At 39.3% G+C, this 27,026-nt stretch overlaps 1 protein-coding gene and 2 pseudogenes across 1 annotated transcript; all 3 read right to left on the reverse strand.

Annotated features, from left to right (window-relative positions):
* Positions 1-4,723: 4,723 nt before the first annotated feature.
* Positions 4,724-5,665, reverse strand: LOC116521887 (annotated as a pseudogene).
* A 5,253-nt stretch (positions 5,666-10,918) lies between these two features.
* Positions 10,919-11,863, reverse strand: LOC116521888 (annotated as a pseudogene).
* An 8,119-nt stretch (positions 11,864-19,982) lies between these two features.
* LOC116521889 (olfactory receptor 49-like) lies at positions 19,983-20,927 on the reverse strand. Its single transcript, XM_032236529.1, has one exon. The coding sequence runs from the start codon at positions 20,925-20,927 to the stop codon at positions 19,983-19,985; it is 945 nt and encodes a 314-aa protein (XP_032092420.1).
* Positions 20,928-27,026: the final 6,099 nt, after the last annotated feature.

Raw genomic sequence — 27,026 nt, forward strand, 5'->3', positions numbered from 1 at the left:
AACCCTAACGCTAAACCTAACCCTAACTCTAAACCTAACCCTAAACATAACGCTAACCCTAACCCTAACCCTGACCCTGACCCTGACCCTGACCCTGACCCTAAACCTAAACCTAAACCTAAACCTAACCCTTACCTTAACTTAAATCGGCTTTCTGTCGCTGCGCTGTTGTAAAGCACCCTTCTGTCACCGCACTGTTGTCGCCGCGGTGATGACATCACAGTTTTAGTGACACGGTTTTGTCGGCATGCTTTTGTCGTGTGTGCTTTTGTTGGGTCACGGTGCGCATTTGTCAGGTCACGACCCAGGGCTACTTAATATTAGGACTGGTCTTCCTTTTGATCACAAAAATGATTTGCAAATGTCCTCACAGCATATTCTTCTTATTCAGGACCCACATGTGCATGAAAGAGCGCATAACGTGTCCAGTCCCCAAGACTGGAGATGTATCAAAGCCTTACTCTGAACTTTGATGGAAAATTATCTCCAATTTCTTAAACTCCCCCACTTCTGCCTAGAATATTTTACACCCTGGCTTAAAAAATAGAAACACTTAATTCGTGGATAGCAAAACAGAGACAGCTTCCGAGAGATGTGGTTATTTATTTTGCTACAAAAGAATCCAGAAACGTGATACTACAAGAGTTCTACAACAACAGGCTGCGAATTGATGGACAAGACTTGATCGTTTTTAAAGAGGTGCCACCCCAGATGTTAAAAGCCAGGAGAGACTATGCTTTTTTAACTAAAGAACTTAGAGATAATCAGATACAGTACAGATGGGAGGCGCCATTTGGTATTACAGTCACACTTGACGATCAGAAACATCGCCTCAATTCAGCTTGTGAAGCTCGAGACTTTTATCATAAGATTTTAAAGGCGGGACATCCTGAATTACCCGGACTTGGACAAATACAAGGAGAAGTACAAGAGAAACAACCAATCACACAACTACAAGGCGGGAGCTACCTTTTTTCCCCTTCGGAAGGGCAGCAGAGCGGAGAACAAGGATTTAGTTATGCTTCCAAAACATTTGCTTAATTTTAACTTGAATAATACTCTGTGACTATGTCTTGTAGAAAATGGCATAGTGGTATACCGATCAAGAGACATTAAGGCTGTAAGAAATGATGCTGATCTCCTTGGAAATTATATTGTATTGGACTTAAAAAAAAAGACTTGATGGACAACTTGGAACTTTTATATAAATTGTTTATGTTTTATTCTCTAGGGTGAGGAAGGCGGAGATTGTGATGCTTCTGGATTGTGGTTTAGGTTGAATCGAGTTGGGAAGGGTGGCGCAGATGGGAGGGTAGTGAAGGTTTAATTAGAGCTTATTTTGAGCCAGAAAGTAAGTTGACTTTTATAGTAATTTTTATTTGAACATAATGTTTGGAAGAATATACTCAGGGAGCTTGAAGGAAGGCGGAGCAAATATGGGAGGTGTACGGATGATAATAAAATATATATATGGACACGGGTAGAGGCAGGATGAGAGGAGTTGGAACACAAACCGAGAGAAATATTTGAGGTGTTTAAGTTGCTTTACAGAGAAAGAGGTAAAAGGGATATATTAAAGGTTTGGAAATGGATACATATTTAGATAAAGAGATAAGGTCCCTAGCTAGAGTAGAATTTTATTTGATTAACTCACTTGGTTTCAACATAGTTTGAAATCCTGCAAGTAATAAATTAATTGAGATTAGGAATGATGCACATTGCTTAAGTGTTAATAATGATGGGAAGCTGAGCTTAAGGTAGAGAGTTTATTGATTTCTCTTTTTTTGGGGGGGGGGTCTTTTTCCCCTCTCTCCTTTTTTTTATTTATCATTTTTTTTCTTTTTTTTTCTTCTTTTTTTTTCTTTTTTTCTTTTTTTTTAGCTTCTAATCTATTTGGTCTCAATATACTCCAGACTTTGCTTGATAAAGAACGATGTCGGGAATGGGATCTGGGAAGTCGGAAAGGGGTCTGGGAGGGGGGTTCATGGGGGGGAGGGTGGAAATATAGATTCAATTTTTAAAACAATGAATGCACTTGGATACTGTTGCTCTTTTTTCTTTCTTTTTTTTTTCCTTTCCTTTTAAATTTTTTTTTCTTAAAATTTTAGTGAATTACAAAATGAATAGACCAATGAATAGTAAAAATACACCGAAGTGAGGAGTAGAGGGAAAGAAGAGGGAGGAATTAAGAGGGAGTGAGAAGGGAATGTAAGGAGGGTGAGATGGTGGGAAGGGGAGAAAGGAATGGTTGAGGGGGAGGGGAAGTAGAAGAGGGGATTGTTGGAGGGGAGAAATGAAAGTTGGAGGGGTAGAAGAAAGGGTGTATGAAGGATAGAAGTGTTATGAGTTGTGTTTATTGCTTTTTTTAACTGCGCAGTATTTAAGTGATTGTATAAAGGAAAATGAAAATGAAATAAAAGAATTTTCAGAGAGAAAAAAATAGAAACACTTACAGGGACTCACCTTTTGAATGAATGGAGAGGAGAACTTTCCTTCATGTAAGTTTTCTAAGTACACTGACAATAGAGAATTGGGTTGATTTCAGGTCATTTCTTCTTGGCCAGCCTCAATTTCATTTCAGGGTTATAATTTGTTCATCCTATACAGCGGTGAATAAGCAAGAGAGATAGAAACTGTGGTGGCACAGTGGTTAGAATGCAGTATTCTTTTGTTGTTGTTCTTGTTGTGCTTGTTGTGATTTGCTTTTCCTTTCCTCTCTCTTTCATTTAAAGCATAGCAATTAAAATATTGAAGGGGGCAAGAGAAGATGGATAGATGATTTCCCCTTTCTGCTGTTGTTCTGATTTGTTTTAACTTTTCTCCCCCTCTCTCTCTTCTGTTTTTTTTTTTAGGTGGGTGATATGATTAGAAGTTAGAAAAGGATAGAAAGAGAAGGCCTCTTAAGAAAGGATGGCAGGACTAAAGCTAGAATAACGGATAGCAATAAGGAGGAATATTAGTGTATACATTTTTATATAATAAAATAAAAGTAACAAGAAGAGAAAACATAATTGAACGATGATACATTGCAACCTTATATAAAGGTGCATTATTATTAGATAAACATAAGTTGATTGAATTTAAATTATGATGAACTTTATCAGTTTTACTTGTATTAGAATGTTAGACACCCAGTTACCACACTGTTCATGCATTGATTTGATATATTTTTAGGGGGGGAAATGAAAGTAACAGAATGTAGTATTGCAAGCTAACTCACTGCTCACTGTCAGAAGTTCAATCCTGACTGGCACAAGGTTGACTCAGGTTGACTTTCTAAGGTCAGCAAAATAAGGATGCAGATTGTTGGGGGCAATATGCTGATTCTGTAAACTGCTTAGAGAGGGATGTTAAAACACTATGAAACCCTTTGTAAATCAAAGTGCTATTGCTATTGAGATTCCCCTAACCTTTTATGATCTAATTCTCCATTTCTGAACTGTCTCTAGTAATGAAACAGGAAAACAATTTTGATGTTTTCATTTACACAATGTAAGCTCATTAAAGAAATCTAGCAAAAATGTTTTCTAAGGGAACAACCATGATCATTCAAATAGTAAAATAAAAGATCTAGAATAGAATAGAATGGCAGAGTTGGAAGGGACCTTGGAGGTTTTCTAGTCCAACCCCCTGCTCAAGAAGAAAAACCAATATCATTGCAGACAAATAGTTATCCAATCTCTTCTGAAAAACCTCCAGTGTTAGAGCACCCACAACTTCTGGAGGCAAGCTGTTCCACTGATCCGCTGTCAGGAAATTTCTCTGTAGTTCTAAGTTACTTCTCTCCTTGATTAGTTTCCATCCGTTGCTTCTCATCCAAGTACTCCATACATCAACCAAGATTGAATCTTTTATTGTAATTCCACCAAAAGGACCTACTAATAAAACATACTTGGGCACAATTACCAGAGGGTAGCTTTATGTTCTGCTTCAGAAGGTGGTAAGAGCTTTGAGGAAGTCTTAGGTGAAGCTCTCATGTCTCCTATGCCAAACAGTGTACAACCAGATGTGTTTTGTAAATTCACAACTAGGAGAGGGTGGCAGTTGTCTTTTTCCATTATTCTTCACTAGCACCCAACTGATCAGGGATTCTGCCTTTGATGTCAATCAGATGTTTCCATCCCTGATTACTCCATCCTCTATTCATTCACCTTTAAAGCCCGACATGGCTTAGGACCCGGATACCTGCGGGAAAGTCTTCTGCCACAAACTTCCCGATGACCGATTAGATCGCACAGGGAGGGTCTGCTCCAGGTGCCGTCAGCCAGACAATGTCGGCTGGCAACTACCCGGGGGAGGGCCTTCTCTGTTGCTGCTCCGACCCTCTGGAATAAACTGCCCCCAGAGATCCAGACCCTGCCCACTCTCATGGCCTTCCATAAAGCTCTTAAGACCTGGCTATTCCGGCAGGCCCCGAGTTGTTGAACTCATGTTTGAGTTCCAGCCCCGATTAGATTGGGTGTATGTTGTGATCTTTTTTTATTATACTTTTCTGTGTTTTTTAATTTCTATTTTAATTGCATTGTTGTAAGCCGCCCAGAGTCCTCCAGGATTGGGCAGCCTATAAATTTATTAAACATTCAAACATTCATTCTCAAGTCCCCTTCAAAGAGCATCTCCGTGGGTGATTATTACGTCTAAGGCAGCATATGCTATAGCTTAACAATGCATTCTAAGACATTGAATCTGAAAATCTACTTAGAGCCACACCAATAGCAAATCATCACAATTTCTTCCAATACCCAACCCATTGTCTCAATTCAGCCTTCAAAGCATCTTGCACCTGTCTGTTCCTCAAACAATATATGATTGGGATGAGAAAAGGAGCCATAACAGTGTTCAGAAGAGCCACCATTTTGTTGTAATCCAACCCAATAGTGCCTTTCGGCTTGATGTACATGAAAATGCAACTGCTGTAAGCGAGGGTGACCACGGTCAAGTGAGAAACACAAGTGGAGAAGGTCTTCTTCCTCCCTGTGGTGGATGGGATGCGCAGAATGGTGGAAACGATTTTGACATAAGAGACAATGTTGACACTTAAGGTCCCAAGGAGAGAGAATATGGCAACCAAAAAACTAATCATCTCTAGGAAACTGGTGTCAACACATACCAATTTCATTAAGGGTCCATTGTCACAAAAGAAATGATTCATGACATTAGGACCACAGAACGGCATCAGAAATAAAGGAGTGCATGCAACTAGAATTAGTGATATTCCCCCAGCGACACAAGAAATGACCAACAATGAGCATATATGGGGATTCATGATGATTGGGTAGTGAAGAGGGTGACAGATGGCTATGTATCAATCAACGGACATTATGGCCCCTAAAAGGAACTCAGTGGTACCAAGGGCCAAATACAGAAATGTCTGTATGAAGCAACCAACTAAAGAGATGCTCTTACTCCCAGTAGCTATGTTGACTAGTGCTTTGGGAATTACAGTACTCATATACCCAATATCTATCCATGCCAAATATTGGAGGAAGAAATACATAGGGCTACAGAGCTGAACATTCACCTGTATGATAATAATAATCAACATGTTTCCTATTAAAGTCGAAAGATAAATTCCAAACAGCAGGATAAAAAGGCTAACCTCAATGGGAAAATTGTCAGTCAGCCCCAACAATATGAATTCACTCACTGCCGTCCTATTTGTCATCAGTCCATTCCTAAAAACAGTGTCAAAGTTTTAATTTTCCAATCTCCTTTCTTTTTTTTATTGCATGTTTCAAATGAGCATCAGCTTATCCGTTTCCATTCTTTGCATTACTAACAAAGATAAGTTAAAACCTGATGGTTTGAATCAAAGCAAGATTCTTCTAATATGTTATTCTAAGAACTCCATATCCTTATCGTCAAATTCCAGGTGTGGTTGTGTATGTGTGTGTGTGTGAATAAAAGCTAAAATATATGAAGAACAGTTGTAGGAATTGGGTATATCGAGCATAATGAAAAGGAGGTCTAGGCTGGAATCTTCTACCATACGTGGTGGACATGTTTCATATCAAGGAAATATTGGTGTAAAATTCAGAAATGGCTGGAAGAAATTACAGCGCAAAAGATAGAATTGAATCTTGAATCGTTCTTATTAGGAATATTAGACCTGAAAATGGACAAAGAAATTCAATACATAATACTACACATACTCACTGCAGTTAAAATCACCTTCGCACAAAACTGGAAACAAATCAATACACCCGCAGGGGAAACAATAATTAGAAAGGTACTCGTATGTGCAGAGATGGACAAAATGACCATGGAACTAAAAGAAAGAGAAGAATCGGATTTGCATATAATATGGAATAGAATTTATAAGTGGCTAGAAAATGGAAGACAAAATTGGAAATAGAAGTCTTTGTTTGTGTTTTTCCCCCTAAACTAGTATTGAATAAAAATAAAACCAAAGCTACTAATTACTATTAAAATATTGAGCACAATGCAAATATAATGGTGATATAAACAATATTATTACAAGGATTACTAAAATTGTTATTACGCTATTACAGAAGTTAAAATCAAATACAAATACAATAGCAGAGTTGGAAGGGACCTTGCCGGTGTTCTAGTACAACCCCCTGCCTAGGCAGGAAACCCTATACCATTTCAGACAAATGTCTATCCAACATCTTCTTAAAGATTTCCAGTGTTGGGGCATTCACAACTTCTGGAGGCAAGCTGTTCCACTGATTAATTGTTCTAACTGTCAGGCTATTTCTCATTAGTTGCTTCTATCCTTGATCAGTTTCCACACATTGCTTCTTGTCCAGCCTTCAGATGCTTTGGAGAATAGGTTGACCTTCCACTTCTTTGCAACAGCCCCTCAGATATTGGAACACTGCTATCATGTCTCCCCCAGTCCTTCTTTTCATTGAACTAGAAACAATGAGTGGCATTGCACCCAGTTATTGTGTGGCTTATGTGTAGCATGAAGTAGGCATTTATGGTTTGCAAACCATCATTTTTGAGTAGTAAAATGTGCAACTTTCACCACTTGTGTCTTAATTTAAGAACAATAAAGGCATTTGCAGTTGGTTTCACTAAGTTACCTTGTATATTCCTATGCTAATATTAGAACTAGATATAATTTATATTTGCTTCCAAAGCAGTCCCAAGCATTACAAATCAGAAATTTCCTGACTTAATCTTCTTTTGAACTCCGAAATCCGTTTCTTAGTTTTACAAAGTAATATTTCAGCTCACTACTCTTTAAAATTACAAACATTAAAAAATGCAAAAAACACCCACCCCCTTGCAAACTACACTTAAAAAAACAAGCACACTTTTTTCAAGATCCTTGTTATATTTGTCATTTCAATCACCCTGATAAAATCAATATTCTAGATGATCATTTTTAATACAGTTACACACCAGAAGCAAAGCGAAAAAAATCCAACTTTCACTCGCTAATATATTTTTGGTTAGATATAGTATGTTCACCACTTGGAATCATATCAATCATTGTTGTAGCTGCATAATTTTTGTAACCCCTTGCCTTTTTTAATGTAATAAAAACATTTTCTAGATTATTAAACTGTGCATATTTTGCTTATAAATCAGAAGCAAAGAAAATATATTCTTAAAATATTACCCCTTAATTCATTGTTTTTTGGGGAAGAAGCACAGCATGCTCCATTTTCAGGGCTCTTGAGAAATTGCCTTGTCTTCTTGGTCCACAGCTGGATTCCTTTCTAATTTGTCTGTCTTTTTCTTCTGTATCTTTTTATGACAATGAAGATAGAGGCCACCTCTCATTAAGTACTAGATATGGTTATTGTTTTGAAGTCCATGGTGCATGAGGTATTCAAGATTGGCTAATGCAATTCCTCAGGGACTCAGGGAAAAAAAAGTATTATACCAATTAGTCAATACTAATGGTTTTAAATTAGCATTATCCTTAGTATTTATTTGAGTTCTATGTTTTGTGGGATTTGATTGCTTGCCACACAGTTTAATGCAACCCATCAATATCCTAGTCAACCCAAGGCATTTTGCAATTATTTCCAAGGGATGTGCCTATCTGACCCCGCTTCATTTGAAGATTGATTTGATTATTCATTCAATTCAGATCAAATGATACAAATCAGTCCCCTCTCAATCACTTTAGAGAAAAAAAGTAGAAATACAATTTTTGCAAAACTCATTGAAAATGGTGAAAATTGATTTGGCTGTGTCTACTTCCACTGGCCAATGTTAATAAAACCAAACTTCCAGGTGGGACAGTGGATTCTGACAGAAGATGCCTGAGGAAGAATTGCAGAGCATCACAAAACCTCATGAGAATTGGAAGGCGATGTCCATTTTTGCTCTGGACTCATATTTCTTTTATCTAAGTGTAGATTTGCTTGAATTCTGAGTCATTCAAGAACATCCCTCTTCTTTCAATCACTCCTTGACATTTGCATACCAAAAGGGGTATGAAAATAAGAAGTATGAAAAATGAGATCTTCAGAGGTATGCTGCACATACTTTAAAACCAGTTAACCGAAAATGTAAGTGCGTACGCCCACCACATTTGAGTGTAACAACTCAAACAAGGCTTTTCTGATGGAGGAGGCTTCTTGCACACCTGCTAGATCCAGGATGGTGAAGCCGTGGCACGCATGGAGGCCATAGGTGGCACAGGGAGCCATATTTGCATTCGCAGGCCAACTGATTTCTCACCTTTCTGGAGGGCTGAGGGAGCCCATTTTTGCCCTCCCCAGGCTTCAGGAAAGCCTCCGGAGGATGGGGGTGGTGGTGAAAAATGGCCCCCATAGACCAACCGAAAGTTCGAGAATGCAACTTTGGAACGCCATAAGAAAAAGGTTCTTTATTACTGTGCTAGTTCAAGCACAGTTAGTAGAATGGACAAGGTGCACTAATCAGCTGGGCTGCAGGGGGAGGGGCGAGCATGCTGGAAAGTGAGATATCTAGGACTGGATATTATTGGACCAGGTGGGTGGGGCTAGTTCTTGCTCAGAACTTCCAGTTCAGGTAAATTAGCCTGAACTGGCAGCATACCACCAGTGGAGGTCTTGCCTACCATCTTTCCACAATATGCCAAAGCAACCTTGCGTGAATTTTGGGTAGGTTTTGAGAAATGAGATGCTATAACCATGAACCTGTGTGTTGGTTTCAATTAATAAACAAGGAACTTCTTAGGAACTTTTTTGATTCATTTTATTTATGAAGCCTATTTGCAGGTGACTGTGGGCAGCTTACAAACATGAATTTCTACATTCTCTAGCCCCAGATCTCACGTTTCATGCCTTCCCTATGCATTTTCTGTTACATTAAGGTTTATTCAGGATTATGGAGTTATGATAATCCATAATCACAGACCTCTATTCCCTACTTCTGTTTTCCTGTTGGGATCAAACTTCAAGAAAAATAGTCACATTCACTAATATTGACTCCATACATCAACCAAGACTGAATCTTTTATTGTAATTCCACCCAAAGGACCTACTAGTAAAACATACTTGGACAGAATTAGCAGAGGGTAGCTTTATGTTCTGCTTCAGAAGATGGTAAGAATTTTGAGGAAGCCTTAGGTGAAGCTCTCATGTTTCCCATGTCAAACAATGTACAACCAGATGTGTTTTTGTAAATTCACAACTAGGAGAGGGTGGCAGTTGTCATATTTCCATTGTTCTTCACTAGAAACCAACTGTTCAGGGATTCTGCCTTTGATGTCAATCAGATGTCTCCATCCCTGATTACCTCTTCCTCTATGCCTTCTCTAGAGCATCTAAGTGACAGTGATGTGCGGTGAGGTGTATGGCTGGTGAGGCACAGTGGTGGGTTTCAAATTTTTTTAGACTTGTGGACGTCAGCTCCCAGAATTCCACAGCCAGGCATGCTCAGTTCTGATTAAAAGCGACAGGATTTGTTTTAATCCTTTGTGAAAAAGTTTCCTTCATTCTTTTTCTTCTCCCTCCTCCTCCTTCCTCCCTCTCTGCCTCCCTCCCCCACACTCAAACAGACACATGCATACAGAGAAGTTTGATTGGACTATCTCCCCAACCCCCTTCCCTCTCTCTCTCACGCTTTCTCAAATAAACACAATCACAGAAGTTGGATTGGAGCCGATCCGAGCCTTTGATTGCAGGTGGAGCCACGTTGTCTTTTCAAACTTGTAATCAGTGAGGCTGGGCTTATTTAATTTTATCCTGCTCACTCTGTGTTTGTGTGTGTGTGTGTGTGTGTGTGTGTGTGTGTTTGTGTGTGTGTGTGTTTGAAAAGGCAACGTGGCTCTGCCTGCAATCAACTACACTTGGGGAGGGATCTACACTTGAGGATGAAGTTTGAATTCCTCCCCCTCCCTCTGACCAACATGTACCTTTCCAGCTGTTTCAGAGAGGATTTCAACTCTGCTCTTGCCTGTCATCATGAAAAAAAATGTAAAAGGAAAAAGGCAAGAGGTGAGGTCCGGCTGAGCAAGTTGCTGCCAGAGTTACCATGGATGACGTGGCTTAACTGTTTAAAAAAGCCTCTAAAAAAGCACACTCTACAGGAGAATGCAGGAAAACGGAGTGCCTCACCTACGTCAGGAATTTTTAGGCTTTTAATCCTTACTTAACTCTGCCCTAGTGATAATAAAACAGCTAAAATCAGACTAGATGAGGCATGTTGTTCTCCTGCCTCCTCCTGTAGAGGGTGCTTTTTAGAGGCTTTTTTAAACAGCTAAGCAGAGTCATCCAGGGTGACTCTGGCAGCAACTATCTCAGCCTGACCTCAGCTCTTGCCTTTTTCCTTTTACATTGTTTTTTTCTTTTCATGATGCCAGTAATGAGGCTTTGCCTCCCCTGCCTCCTCTGACTGCACGTCCCTGCTACGTGGGTGATTATTATGTCTGAAGGCAACATATGTTATATGTTAATGTCTAAGACATTAAATCTGAAAATCAACTTAGCACCACACCAATAGCAAATCATCTCGATTTCTTGCAATACCCAACCCATTTTCTCAATTCAGCCTTCAGAGCATCTTGCACTTGTCTGTTCCTCAAACAGAGTATGATTGGGATGAGAAAAGGAGCCATAACAGTGTTCAGAAGAGCCACCATTTTGTTGTAATCCAACCCAATAGTGCCTTTCGGCTTGATGTACATGAAAATGCAACTGCTGTAAGCGAGGGTGACCACGGTCATGTGGGAAGCACAAGTGGAGAAGGTCTTCTTCCTCCCTGTGGTGGATGGGATGCGCAGAATGGTGGAAACGATTTTGACGTAAGAGACAATGTTGACACTTAAGGTCCCAAGGAGAGAGAATACGGCAACCAAAAAACTAATCATCTCTAGGAAACTGGTGTCAACACATACCAATTTCATTAAGGGTCCATCGTCACAAAAGAAATGATTCATGACATTAGGACCACAGAACGGCATCAAAAATAAAGGAGTGCATCCAACTAGAATGAGTGATATTCCCCCAGCGACACAAGAAACGACCAACAATGAGCACATATGGGTATTCATGATGGTTGGGTAGTGAAGAGGGTGACAGATGGCTATGTATCGATCAACCGACATTGTGGCCAGTAAGAGGAACTCAGTGGTACCAAGGGCCAAATACAGAAATGTCTGTATGAAGCAACCAACTAAAGAGATGCTCTTGCTCCCAGTAGCTATGTTGACTAGTGCTTTGGGAATTACAGCACTCATGTACCCAATATCTACCTATGCCAAATATCGGAGGAAGAAATACATAGGGCTACAGAGCTGAACATTCACCTGTGTGATAATAATAATCAGCATGTTTCCTATTAAAGTCAAAAGATAAATTCCAAAGAGCAGGAGAAAAAGGCTAACCTCAAGGGGAAAGATGTCGGTCAGCCCCAACAATATGAATTCCATCACTGTGGTCCTGTTTGTCATCAGTCCATTCCTAAAAACAGTGTCAACGTTTTAATTTTCCAATCTCCCTTCTTCTTTTCATTGCATGTTTCACTTGGGCATATTTTACTCTTGGGGACATGCAAAGATCTGTTTCGGGATGATGTTTTTTTTCCCCATTTTGTTTATTTCACCTTAGTTCAGTATTCTCCAGTCTGTTTTCTGAGATGGTTCCAAATTCTCTTTTGATTCCTTTACCTAAAAGCAATGTGAATAGATGAATGTGAGAAAAACCAATGTGAATAGACAAAGATGATTGTGTGTGTGTGTGTGTGTGTTGTGTTGTGTTGTGTTGTGTGATCCTGGTCGGTGCATGGTTGACTCAGCCTTCCATCCTTCCAAGGTCAGCAAAATAAGGATGCAGATTGTTGGGGGCAACATGCTGACTCTGTAAACTGCTTAGAGAGGGATGTTAAAACACTATGAAACCCTTTGTAAATCAAAGTGCTATTGCTATTGAGACTCCCCTAACCTTTGGTGATTTAATTCTCCATTTCTGAACTGTCTCTAGTAATCAAACAGGAGAACAATTTTGATGTTTTCATTTACACAATGTAAGTTCATTAAAGAAATCTAGGAAAAATATTTCCTCAGGAGAAAATCACAATCATTCTAAATGATAAGATAAAAGCACTGGATGGCAGAGATGGAAGGGATCTTGGAGGTTTTCTAGTCCAACCTCCTGCTCAAGCAGAAAAATCTATATCATTTCAGAAAAATGGTTGTCCAAACTCCTCTGAAAAACCTCCTGTGTTGGGGCATTCACAACTTCTGGAGGCAAGTTGTTCCACTGATTAATTGCTCTAACTGTCAGGAAATTTCTCCTTAGTTGCTTCTCTCCTTGATCAGTTTCCACCCATTGCTTCTTGTCCTGCCTTCAGATGCTTTGGAGAATAGGTTAACCTCCTCCTCCTTTGCAACAGCCCCTCAGATATTGGAACACTGATATCATCTCTCCCCCAGTCCTTCTTTTAATTGAACTAGAAACAATGAGTGGCATTGCAACCACTTATTGTGTGGCTTATGTGTAGCATGAAGTAGGCATTTATGGTTTGCAAACCATCATTTTTGAGTAGTAAAATGTGCAACTTTACCATTTGTGTCTTAATTTAAGAACAATAAAGGCATTTGCAGTTGGTTTCACTAAGTTACCTTGTATATTCCTATGTTAATATTAGAACTAGATATAATTTATATTTGCTTCCAAAGCAGTCCCAAGCATTACAAATCAGAAATTTCCTGACTTAATCTTCTTTTGAACTCCGAAATCCGTTTCTTAGTTTTACAAAGTAATATTTCAGCTCACCACTCTTGAGAATTACAAATCTTAAAAAATGCAGAAAACACCAACCCCCTTTCAAACTGCACTAAAAAAAAATATGCACACTTTTTTCAAGATCCTTGTGGCATTCGTCATCTCAATTACCCTGATAAAATCAATATTCTATATTATCATTTTAATGCCGTTACAAAACAGCAGCAAAGCAAAAATATCCAACTTTCACTAGCTAATAAATTATTGGTTAGGCATAGTATCTTCACCACTTGGAATCATATCAATCATCGTGGTATCTGCATAATTTTTGTAACCCCTATGCCCTTTTTTATTGTTATAAATGTTTTATTCATTTTCATTTTCAATTTTGTACATTCACTTATATACTGGATATTTGCAATAATAATAATATAATAGTAAGGAAAAAAAACAAAAAAAAAAAAACCCCAACCTAAACACAACTCATAAACCCAACCTATCGCTTTCATACACCCCTTCTTCTCCCCCTCCAACTTTCCTTTCTCCCTCCAACAATCACCCCTCCTACTTCCCTTTCCCCTCCTATCTTCCTTTCTCGCCTTCCTCACCCTCCTTCCCCTCTCATCCTCCTTACATTCCCCTCTTCCTCCCTCCCTACTTCTCCCTCTTCCTTTCCTCTACTTCTCACTATGGCGCGTTTCTCTATTCCTTACACCAAAAAGAAAAAAGAAAGGAAAAAAGCAATAAGAAAAAAAAAAAAGGGAAAAAAATAAAAGGAAAAGATAAGGAACAACAGTATACAAGTGTATTCTTCTTGTTCTATATATTGAAGCTATATCTCCACCCACCCACCCACCCCCAATGAACCCCCCTCCCTAACCCCTTCCGACTTCCCAGGTCACACACCCGGCACAGTTCAATACCATTCATCTTCAAAATATCTTGTTAACAATAATAATGAAAATAAAATAAAAAGAACACTCCGAAAAAGAAAAAAAGAAAAAAACAAAAAAGTAAATAAAAAAATTTTGAAAAATCTTTTGCATTATGCTCAGCCTCCCATCATTCTTAAAATTTAAACAGTGTGATTCATTCCATTTATATTTTGTCCTCGTCCCTTACTTCTTTGATATTTACCCCCATCTTCCTGTAGAATCTCCAGGTAGCCTTTCTTAACCTTATATTCAAATATTAGTTTATACAAAAATCAATTTATTTTCATACTTTCGCTACTCATCTTCCTATCCTTCGTTTCACGTCTCCATTCCTCCCAAGCTCAAATTGCATAAGATTAGGATCTCGCTCTTCACTTTAAAATCCTGAGCTTTTTATGTTATACTTCAAACATGTAAATTCGTAAAATGTGTGCCCAAAATCCATACCAGTTCGTTCAATCCCAAGATCCCTTCATCAATATCCCGCTCCACCTTCCTTTCTGCCCCACTCTTCCCAACTCCATTCATCCCAAACCGCAATTCAAATAAATCTTAGTCCCCGCTTTCCTCACAGAAAACACTTCATGCGCAGTTTGGATTGAAATTCAAATAAGTCTTGTAAAAGTCCCGTATGGTATCTGTCTAGAATAAGCAATGCTTCTTTCCATTCCTCATCAGTACACAGCTTTATGATTTCATACCAAACAGAAATCCTAAAGTTTTAATCAGTCCAAAAACTTAGAAAGTATTTTAAAGACATCGCTGGGTCTATATTCTTTACTCTTCTGCCCTTCCGGAAAGAAAAGGCAACCCTCTGCCTTATAACCACGTGTCCCGCTGCTTTGAAAATATAACTAAATCCTCAGTTTCCGCTCTTCTGCCTCTCCAGTAGGGGGAGAACAACTCCCTCCTTCTTGTAGCCAAGTGACTTGCTGCTTGTCTTTCCTTCACCTTGTCCTTCCGTGTTTCCGTGTGAGTCAAGAAGCCCCGCCTTCAGAGTTTTATAATAAAAGTCCCGAGCTTCCGAAACAGAATTAATACGAAATCTTTGATTTTCAAATGTAACTGTGATTCCAACTGGAGCTTCCCATTTATACTTTATTTGACGATTTCTAAGTTCTTGGGTTAAAAAAGTATAACCTCTCCTTGCTTGCAGCATTTGAAGCGGGATATCTTTAAAGACGAACAGTTCGTAGCCATCGATTCGGAGCCTGCTATTATAGAACTTTTGTGAAATCGCATTTCTGGATTCTCTTGTGAAAAAATATATAATTATGTCTCTTGGAAGCTGTCGTTGCTCTGCTACATGCGAATTTTGGCGATAGATTTTTCGAATATTCCAATCAAAATTAAGTCCCGGACCTCCCACCACTTGGCTGAAAGCTTCTACAAAAGTCTGTTTCAAATTTTCTCCTTTCTTTTCAGGCAGTCCTCTGACTCTTATTGCAAACGCCTTTGTATTATAATTTATCATTGTAAGTTGTGTTTGATTATTAATAATCTCTTGTTGTAAAGCTTGAATATTAGAGGTCAAATTAAAATTAGCCCTCTCCAAAGTTTCCAATTTCATCTCCATTTCTTCAATATAATCTGTTAAAGTAGACGTGACTTCAAACATATTCGCATTTATCTGGGCAATTTTGGTCTGTATTTTAGTCTGTATTTTATCACATAAATCAAACACAAATTCTTTAATTTCTTTTCTAAAGTCATTAATTATTTGAAAGAGAAGCTCCTGTGTCAAGGAATCGCCAGTAGGTGGCGTAGGAGACAAAGGCAGCGATTTGGTAGCAAGTTCTTTAAGCACGAGGGGGGAGGATTTTTTTGCCTGTTTAGACCTGGGAGACATTATGAATAAAATCTGAGAATAGACAGATAAACAGTGTCTTCAGCTGGTCAGTTCTCAATAAATTATTTGTAGATTTTGCTCATTAATGAGTAGCGGTCCGGGGAAATAAAGCCAGTCAATTACGTCATCAATCACCAACACAGTAAAAACGCCATTTTGTATCCCAATTGCGCAGAGAAGTTCAAAGGAAAAACAAGGCTGGTATTTAGATAGTTAAAAAAAAAAACACATCACAGAGGTGCGACCCGCTCGTATTATCTTAAAAACAATTTATCATTGTCCTGAGTGCGGGAGTCGGCTGTCTAGGGCTGCAAAAAGGCAGCTGCGAAGAACTGGCTGGAGATAAGAGCTCAGTTACGTTGGGTCCATTCTCTGTTCGCAGCCCAAAAAAAAAGAAGAGGGCTGTGAACTATGAATAAATCCTAACACCTGAGCTTCTGCCTGTCCCTTTCTGCCAGAAAGGGATGATATCTATTGATCTTAATTAGATATACAGACCAGAACTCTAAGAGGGGCTTCGTTAAGCTCCTCGGCGACAGAATCCTCCCACAGGAAGTCCGCCCTTTTTTAATGTAGTAAAAAAAACATTTTCTAGAATATTAAACTATGCATTTTTTGCTTATAAATCAGAAGGAAAGAAAATATATTCTTAAAATATTACCCGTTAATTCATTGTTTTTGGGGAAGAAGCACAGCATGCTCCATTTTCAGGGCTCTTGAGAAATTGCCTTGTCTTCTTGGTTCACAGCTGGATTCCTTTCTAATTTGTCTGTCTTTTTCTTCTGTAGCTTTTTATGGCAATGAAGATAGAGGCCACCTCTCATTAAGTACTAGATATGGTTATTGTTTTGAAACCCATGGTGCATGAGGTATTCAAGATTGGCTAATGCAATTCCTCAGGGGCTTAGGGAAAAAAGTATTATGCTAATTAGTCAATACTAACGTTGGATGGTTTTAAATTAGTATTATCCTTAGTATTTATTGAGAGCTATGTTTCGTGGTATATGATTGCTTATCACACAGTTTAAATGCAACCCATCAAAATCCTAGTCAACCCAAGGCATTTTGCAATTATTCCCAAGGGATGTGCATACCTGTCCCCACTTCAGTTGAAGATTGATTTGATTATCCATTCAATTCAGAACAAATAATACAAATCAGTCGTCTCTCAATCCCTTTGGAGTAGAAAATTAGAAATACAATTTTTGCAAAACTCATTGAAAATGGTGAAAATCGATTTGGCTGTGTCTACTTCCACTGGCCAATGTTAATAAAACCAACTCTGGGACAGTGGATTCAGACAGAAGATGCCTGAGGAAGAATTGCAGAGCATCACAGAACCGAATGAGAACTTGGAAGTCAGTATCTATTTTTCCTCTGGACTCATATTTCTTTTATCTAAGTGTAGTTTTGCTTGAATTTTAATTCATTCAAGAACACCCCACTTCTTTCAATCTTTCCTTGATATTTGGATACCAAATTGTTGTGGCCCAGCAAGAGCCATTGGAGCCACCAACAGATTCCAATAGCGAGGGACCCTATGAGTTGACTCTAGAAGATCTGTAGGACTCTGGGCAGGGTTCAGACTCCGAGCAGGGACCAGAGAGGCTGGTTGGCCACTAGGAGGCGACAGAGGCATGGAGCAGTGGTGATGATAAAAGGGAGTTTGTCCCTGATGTCAGGCACTGGAGCAGTGGTGAAGATCGAAGGGAGTTTGTCCCTACACCCGGCAGAGGGGGGGGCGGAGGAGCCAAGGCAGCAATTACGGAGACTGACTCATAGGAGATAATCAGGCCCAGGTGGTTGTGATTTGGTTCCTCCTAAGAGAGTATATAAGAAGAGACTTTGGGAGGAGACCTTTTGCAGGACACAACCGTTATACTAGGCTGGAGAAACTCTTGTGTTTATCTCTTATCTGTGGGAGTCTGGATTGCCGCCAAAGTCTTGTCTGTGAGTAATTACTGTGAATAAAGCATGGCTAACAGTAACCTTGTGTCGGCATGACTCACCAGACGGAGGGGTGTGTGTGAACAACAAATGGGGTATAAAAATGAGAACTATGAAAAATGAGATCTTCAGAGGTGGGCCGCACATACTTTAAAACCAGTTCACTGAAAACTTAAACTCGTACACCTTCCACATTTGAGTGCAACAACTCAAACAAGGCTTTTCTGGTGGGGGAGGCTTGTTTCACACCTGCTATGTCCATGATTGTGACGGCTTGGCATGCGTGGTGGCCATAGGTGGCACCTGGAGCCATATTTGCTAGCATGCAAGCCATCAGCTCTGGCGTCCATGCGCATGCAGGCCAGCTTATGTTCCAAATGGTTGAGGGAGGCTGTTTCAGCCCTCTCCATGCTTCAGGAGAGCCTCCGGGGGCTGGGAAGGCTGAAAAACGGTCCCAACAAGCCAACCGGAAGTTCAGGAACACAATTTCTTGCACACTGTAAACTATGCTGGATTAAACACAGTTAGCAGGATGGGCAAGGTGCACTAATAAGCTGGACAGGGGTGTGGGGCAAGCATGCTGGAAAGTGGGATATGTAGGACTGGATAATATTGGGGCGGGTGGATGGGCTAGCTGGTGCTCAGAACTACCAGTCCAGGGAAACTAGTCCGAACCGGCAGCATAGCACCACTAAAGGTCTTGAACACCATCTTCCCACAATATGCCAAAGAAACGTTGCCCGAATTTTTGTTAGGTTTTGAGACATGACATGCTATAACTGTGAACCTGTGTGTTGGTTTCAACTAATTAACAAAATCACTAGGTTAGAATTTCTTTGATTCATTTTATTTATGAAGCCTGTTTGCAATCCACATCCTATTGAGGTGACTGTGGGCATCTTACAAACATCAATTTCTACAAACTCTAGCCCCAGATCTCATGTTTCATGCCTTTCCTATGTATTTTCTGTTACATTCCAGTTTATTCCGGATTATGGAGTTATGATATTCCATAATCACAGACCTCCATTCCCCACTTCTTTTCTTCATGTTGGCATAAAACGTCAAGAGAAATAGCCATATTCACCAATAGTCACTCAATACGTGAACCAAGACAAAATCTTTTATTGTATTGCATATGATCCACACAAAGGGCCTATTAATAAGATACATTTGGACACAAGAAGCAATTAGCAGAGGGTAGCTGTATGTCATAGAACTATGAGTTATTGTGAGCAAGAGAAAGGAAAGGAGGTCTTCCCGACCTTATTCCCACAATATGCCAAGGCAACTTTGCGTGAATTCTTGGTAGGCCTTGAGAAATGAGATGCTACAATTTCAAAAGTTCATAAGCTTGTGGGTTGGTGTGAATTAACCAACAAATACCACTTTCTTAGAAGTTTGTTCTATTCATTTTATTTATTACACCAATTTGTTTCCTACCTCATATTGAAGTAACTATAGGAAGCTTACAAACATAAATTTCTACGTTCCCTATCCCTGAATAACATGTTTCATGCCTTCCCGGTGGATTTTCTGTTCTATTCAGGTTTATTCTGAATCATTGGTGACATTCCATAATCACACACCTCCATTACCCACTTCTGTTTTTCTCTTTGGGATATTAACTTCAAGAGGAATTGCCACATTCAGCAATATTGACTCCATACATCAATCAAGACAGAATCTTTTATTGTAATTCCAACCAAAGGACCTACTAATAAAACATACTTGGACACAATTAGCATAGGGTAGCTGTATGTTCTGCTTCAGAAGATGGTAAGAGCTTTGAGGAAGCTTTAGGTGAAGTTCTCATGTTTCCTATGTCAAACTATGTAGAACCAGATGTGTTTTCTAAATTCTCACCCAGGAGAAGATGGCAGTTGTCTTTTTCCATTGTTCTTCACTAGCAACCAACTGTTCAGGGATTCTGCCTTTTATTACAATCAGATGTTTCCATCCCTGATTACTCCATCCTCTATTCATTCTCAAGTGCCCTTCAAAGACCATCTCAGTGGGTGATTATTATGTCTGAAGGCAACATATGCTATAGCTTAACAATGCATTCTAAGACATTAAATCTGATATTCTACTTGGAGCAAAAGCAATAGCAAATCATATCGATTTCTTGAAAAACCCAACCCATTGTCTCAATTCAGCCTTCAGAGCATCTTGCACTTGTCTGTTCCTCAAACAGAGTATGATTGGGAGGAGAAAAGGAACCATAACAATATTCAGAAGAGCCACCGTTTTATTGTAATCCAATCCAATGGTGCCTTTCGGCTTGATGTACATGAAAATGCAACTGCTGTAAGCGAGGGTGACTATGGTCATGTGGAAAGCACAAGTGGAGAAGGTCTTCTTCCTCCCTGTGGTGGATGGGATGCGCAGAATGGTGGAAATGATTTTGACGAAAGAGACAATGTTGACACTTAAGGTCCCAAGGACAGAGAATACGGAAAGCTCAAAATGAATCATCTCTAGGAAGCTGGTGTCAACACATACCAGTTTCATTAAGGGTCCATTGTCACAAAAGAAATGATTCATGACGTTAGGACCACAAAATGGCATCAGAAATAAAGGAATGCATGCAACTAGAATGAGTGATATCCCCCCAAACCAGCAACAAATGACCAACAATGAGCAAATGTGGGTATTCATGATGGTTGGGTAGTGAAGAGGGTTACAGATGGCTATGCATCGATCAACCGACATTATGGCCCCTAAAAGGAACTCAGTGGTACCAAGGGCCAAATACAGAAATGTCTGTATGAAGCAACCAACTAAAGAGATGCTCTTACTCCCAGTAGCTATGTTGACTAGTGCTTTGGGAATTACAGTACTCATATACCCAATATCTACCCATGCCAAATATCGGAGGAAGAAATACATTGGGTTACAGAGCTGAACATTCACCTGTGTGATAATAATAATCAACATGTTTCCTATTAAAGTCGAAAGATAAATTCCAAACAGCAGGAGAAAAAGGCTAACCTCAAGGGGAAAGTTGTCAGTCAGCCCCAACAATATGAATTCACTCACTGCGGTCCTATTTGTCATCAGTCCATTCCTAAAAACAGTGTCAACGTTTTAATTTTCCAATCTCCCTTCTTCTTTTCATTGCATGTTTCAAATGAGCATCAGCTTATCCTTCTCCATTCTTTGCATTACTAACAAAGAGAAGTTAAACCTGATGGTGTGAATCAAAACAAGATTCTTCTAATATGTTATTTTAAGAACTCCATATGCTTATTGTGGAATTCCAGGAGTGGTTATTCTCAGGTGGAATTAGATGGGATCTCTCCATGTTTCAATCTGTCAAAAACAATTCATCCTTGTGGGCATGCAAAGATCTGTCTTGGGAGGATGATTTCTTTGGAGGGGGGGGGGGTATTTCACCTTTGTTCTGTTTTCTCCAGTCTGTTTTTCTGAGATGGTTCCAAATTCTCTTTTGATTCCTTTACCTAAAACCAATGTGAATAGATCAATGTGAGCAAAACCAATGTGTATAGACAAAGATGGGTGTGTCTGTGTCTGTGTTTCTCTCTGTGTGTGTATGAGTAAAAGGTAAATATATGAAGAACAGTTGCAGGAATCGGGTATATCTAGTATAATGAAAAGGAGGTCTAGGCTGGAACATTTTACCATACGTGGTGGACATGCTCCAAATCAAGGAAATATTGGTGTAAAATTCAGAAATGGCTGGAAGAAATTACAGTGCAAAAGATAGAATTGAATCTTGAATCGTTCTTATTAGGAATATTAGACCTGAAAATGGACAAAAAAATTCAATACATAATACTACACATACTCACTGCAGTTAAAATCACCTTCACACAAAACTGGAAACAAATCAATATACCCGCAGGTGAAACAATAATTAGAAAGGTACTTGAATGTGCAGAGATGGACAAAATGACCATGCAATTAAAAGAGAGTGAAGAATCGGATTTCTATAAAATATGAAACAGAATTTATAAGTGGCTAGAAAACGGAAGTCAAAATTGGAAATAGAAGTCTTTTTTTTTTGTTTTTTTCCCTCCTAAACTAGTATTGAATAAAAATAAAACCAAAGCTACTAATTACTATTAAAATATTGAGCACAATGCAAATATAATGGTGGCATAAACAATATTATTACAAGGATTAGTACGATTGTTATTACGCTGTTACAGAAGTTAAAATCAAATACAAATACATAGCAGAGTTGGAAGGGACCTTGGAGGTCTTCCAGTCCAACCACCTGCCTAGGCAGGAAACCCTATACCGTTTCAGACAAATGGCTATCCAACATCTTCTTAAAGACTTCCAGTGTTGGGGCATTCACAACTTCTAGAGCAACCTGTTCCACTGATTAATTGTTCTAACTGTCAGGCTATTTCTCGTTAGTTGCTTCTCTCCTTTATCAGTTTCCACACATTGCTTATTGTCCTGCCTTCAGATGCTTTGGAGAATAGGTTGACCTTCCACTTCTTTGCAACAGCCCCTCAGATATTGGAACACTGCTATCATGCCTCCCCCAGTCCTTCTTTTCATTGAACTAGAAACAACGAGTGGCATTGCACCCAGTTATTGTGTGGCTTATGTGTAGCATGAAGTAGGCATTCATGGTTTGCAAACCATCATTTTTGAGTAGTAAAATGTGCAACTTTCACCACTTGTGTCTTAATTTAAGAACAATAAAGGCATTTGCAGTTGGTTTCACTAAGTTACCTTGTATATTCCTATGTTAATATTAGAACTAGATATAATTTATATTTGCTTCCAAAGCAGTCCCAAGCATTACAAATCAGAAATTTCCTGACTTAATCTTCTTTTGAACTCCGAAATCCGTTTCTTAGTTTTACAAAGTAATATTTCAGCTCACTACTCTTTAAAATTACAAACATTAAAAAATGCAAAAAACACCCACCCCCTTGCAAACTACACTTAAAAAAACAAGCACACTTTTTTCAAGATCCTTGTTATATTTGTCATCTCAATCACCCTGATAAAATCAATAGTCTAATTTTAATACAGTTACAAACCAGAAGCAAAGCGAAAAAAATCCAAATTTCACTCGCTAATATATTTTTGGTTAGATATAGTATGTTCACCACTTGGAATCATATCAATCATCCTGGTATCTGCATACTTTTTGTAACCCCTATGCCCTTTTTAATATAGTAAGAAAACATTTTCTAGATTATTAAACTATGCATATTTTGCTTATAAATCAGAAGCAAAGAAAATATATACTTAAAATATTACCCCTTAATTCATTGTTTTTTGGGGAAGAAGCACAGCATGCTCCATTTTCAGGGCTCTTGAGAAATTGCCTTGTCTTCTTGGTCCACAGCTGGATTCCTTTCTAATTTGTCTGTCTTTTTCTTCTGTATCTTTTTATGACAATGAAGATTGAGGCCACCTCTCATTAAGTACTAGATATGGTTATTGTTTTGAAGTCCATTATTGTGGTGAATGAGGTATTGAAGATTGGCTAATGCAATTCCTCAGAGACTCAGGGAAAAAAGTATTATACTAATTAGTCAATACTAATGTTGGATGGTTTTAAATTAGTATTATCCTTAGTATTTATTTGAGAGCTGTCAGGCCTGCAATTATATTCCTTTTAGAATTTTGGCCTGCCACACTTTCTCTTATTTCATTTTGCTGTTTCATTAGTATAGTTGATGGGAGGGGGGAATAGAAGGAGTAGGATTGTGGGATGTATTGTTTTCATTCTTTACTAGATGTCAAGGTCATGTTTTGTCTCCGTACTTTTACACCTGACGGGAAGTAGCTGGGTGTGGATGCCAGCGTGGAAGAATAAGATTGGACCATGTGATGGATTGTGGGTGTGGGGACAAGATCATGAACTTTTAACTGGGTGGGATTCTGATGTAATTTCGAGAATTGGGATTACACAGATGTGCTAACATGTCTTCTTTATTAAATTGGAATTTTAAGGATCGTTTTGCCTTGGACTCTGGTTTCATTCTACATGATACTTGGAATGCTGACAAGAGCTATGTTTCATGGGATTTTTTTGCTTATCACACAGTTTAGTGCAACCCATCAAAATCCTAGTCAACCCAAGGCATTTTGCAATTATTTCCAAGGGATGAGCACATCTGTCCCCCACTTCAGTTGAAGATTGATTTAATTATCCATTCAATTCAGATCAAATAATACAAATCAGTCCTCTTTCAATCAATTTTGAGTAGGAAGGTATAAATTTTTGCAAAACTCATTGAAAATTGTGAAAATTGATTTGGCTGTGTCTACTTCCAGCGGCCAATGTTAATAAAACCCAACCTCCCAGTGGGACGATGGATTCCAACAGAAGATTCCTGAGGAAGAATTGCAGAGCATCAGAGAATCTAATGAGAACTTGGAAGGCGACGTCCATTTTTACCCTGGACTCTTATTTCTTTTATCTAAGTGTAGATTTGCTTGAATTCTGAGTCACTCAAGAACATCCCTCTTCTTTCAATCTCTCCTTGACATTAGGATATCAAAAGGGGTATGAAAATGAGAACTATGAAAAATGAGATCTGCACATACTTTAAAACCAGTTCACTGAAAATGTAAGCGTGTACACCCACCACATTTGAGTGCAAGAACTCAAAGAAGGGTTTTCTGATGGGGGAGGCTTCTTGCACATCTGCTAGGTCCAGGATTGTGAAGCCGTGGCAGGGGTGGTGGCCATAGGTGGCACATGGAGCCATATTTGCATTCGCAGGCCAGCTGATTTCTCACATTTCTGGAGGGCTGAGGGAGCCCATTTTTGCCCTCCCCAAGCTTCAGGAAAGCCTCTGGAGGATGGGGATGGTGGTGAAAAATGGCCCCAATAGACCAACCGGAAGTTAGAGAATGCAACTTTGGAACGCCATAAGAAAAAGGTTCTTTATTACTGTGGTAGTTCAAGGACGGTTAGTAGAATGGATAAGGTGCACTAATCAGCTGGGCTGCAGGGGAGGGGAGCATGCTGGAAAGTGAGATATCTAGGACTGGATATTATTGGAGTGGGTGGGTGGGGCTAGTTGATGCTCAGAACTTCCAGTGCAGGGAAATTAGTCTGAACTGGCAGCATACCACCAGTGGAGGTCTTGCTGACCATCTTCACACAATATGCCAAAGCAACTTTGCCTGAATTTTTGGTAGGTTTTGAGAAATGAGATGCTATAACCATGAACTTGTCCGTTGGTTTCAATTAATTAACAAAATCACTCCCTTAGGAACTTCTTTGATTAATTTTATTTATGAAGTCTATTTGCAATCCACCTCATATTGAGGTGACTGTGGGCAGCTTACAAACATGAATTTCTACAAACTCTAGTCCAAGATCTCACATTTCATGTCTTTGCTATGCATTTTCTGTTACATTCTGGTTTATTCAGGATTGGGATCAAACATCAAGAGAAATAGTCACATTCACTAATATTGACTCCATTCATCAACCAAGGCTGAATCTTTTATTGTAATTCCACCCAAAGGACCTATTAGTAAAACATACTTGGACAAAATTAGCAGAGGGTAGCTTTATGTTCTGCTTCAGAAGATGGTAAGAACTTTGAGGAAGCCTTAGGTAAAGCTCTCATGTTTCCAATGTCAAGCAATGTACAACCAGATGTGTTTTTGTAAATTCACAACTAGGAGTGGGTGGCAGTTTTCTTTTTCCATTGTTCTTCACTAGCAACCAACTTTTCAGGGATTCTGCCTTTGATGTCAATCAGATGTCTCCATCCCTGATTATCTCTTCCTCTATGCCTTCTCTAGAGCATCTGACAGTGATGTGCGGTGAGGTTTATGGCTGGTGAGGCACAGTGGTGGGTTTCAAATTTTTTTAGACTTGTGGACTTCAACTCCCAGAATTCCAGGTGGCACATGGAGCCATATTTGCATTCGCAGGCCAGCTGATTTCTCACCTTTCTGGAGGGCTGAGGGAGCCCGTTTTTGCCCTCCCCAGGCTTCAGGAAAGCCTCCGGAGGATGGGGGTGGTGGTGAAAAATGGCCCCAATAGACGAACCGGAAGTTCGAGAATGCAACTTTGGAACGCCATAAGAAAAAGGTTCTTTATTACTGTGGTAGTTCAAGTACGGTTAGTAGAATGGACAAGGTGCACTAATCAGCTGGGCTGCAGGGGAAGGGGCGAGCATGCTGGAAAGTGAGATATCTAGGACTGGATAATATTGAAGCGGGTGGGTGGGGCTAGTTGGTGCTCAGAACTTCCAGTTCAGGGAAATTAGTCTGAACTGGCAGCATACCACCAGTGGAGGTATTGCCTACCATCTTCCCACAATATGCCAAAGCAACTTTGCCTGAACTTTTGGTAGGTTTTGAGAAATGAGATGCTATAACCATGAACCTGTGTGTTGGTTTCAATTAATAAACAAAATTAGGAACTTCTTTGATTCATTTTATTTATGAAGCCTATTTCCAATCCACCTCATATTTAGGTGACTGTGGGCAGCTTACAAACATGAATTTCTACATTCCATAGCCCAAGATCCCATGTTTAATGCTTTCCCTATGCATTTTCTGTTACACTCCCGTTTATTCAGGATTATGGAGTTACGATATTCCATAATCACAAACCTCTATTCCCCACTTCTGTTATTCCTGTTGGGATCAAACTTCAAGAGAAATAGTCACATTCATTAATATTGACTCCATACATCAACCAAGACTGAATCTTTTATTGTAATTCCACCCAAAAGACCTACTAATAAAACATACTTGGGCACAATTACCAGAGGGTAGCTTTATGTTCTGCTTCAGAAGATGGTAAGAATTTTGAGGAAGCCTTAGGTGAAGCTCTCATGTCTCCTATGTCAAACAATGTACAACCAGATTTATTTTTGTAAATTCACAACTAGGAGAGGGTGGCAGTTTTCTTTTTCCATTGTTCTTAACTAGCAACCAACTTTTCAGGGATTCTGCCTTTGATCTCAATTCAGATGTCTCCATCCCTGATTACCTCATCCTCTTTTCCTTCTCAAGTCCCCTCGTAAGAGCATCTAAGTGACAGTGAGGTGCGGTGAGGTTTATGGCTCGTGAGGCACAGTGTTGTGTTTCAAATTTTTTTAGACTTGTGGACTTCAACTCCCAGAATTCCACAGCCAGGCATCTCAGTTCTGATTAAAAGCGACAGGATTTGTTTTTCTCCTTTGTGAA

Source organism: Thamnophis elegans, chromosome Z (genome assembly GCF_009769535.1).
Source record: "Thamnophis elegans isolate rThaEle1 chromosome Z, rThaEle1.pri, whole genome shotgun sequence".
NCBI lineage: Eukaryota > Metazoa > Chordata > Lepidosauria > Squamata > Colubridae > Thamnophis > Thamnophis elegans.

Coding starts and splice junctions, on each gene's coding strand:
- LOC116521889 (XM_032236529.1), bottom strand. CDS start 20,927: ATGACAAATAGGACCGCAGTGAGTGAATTCATATTGTTGGGGCTGACT.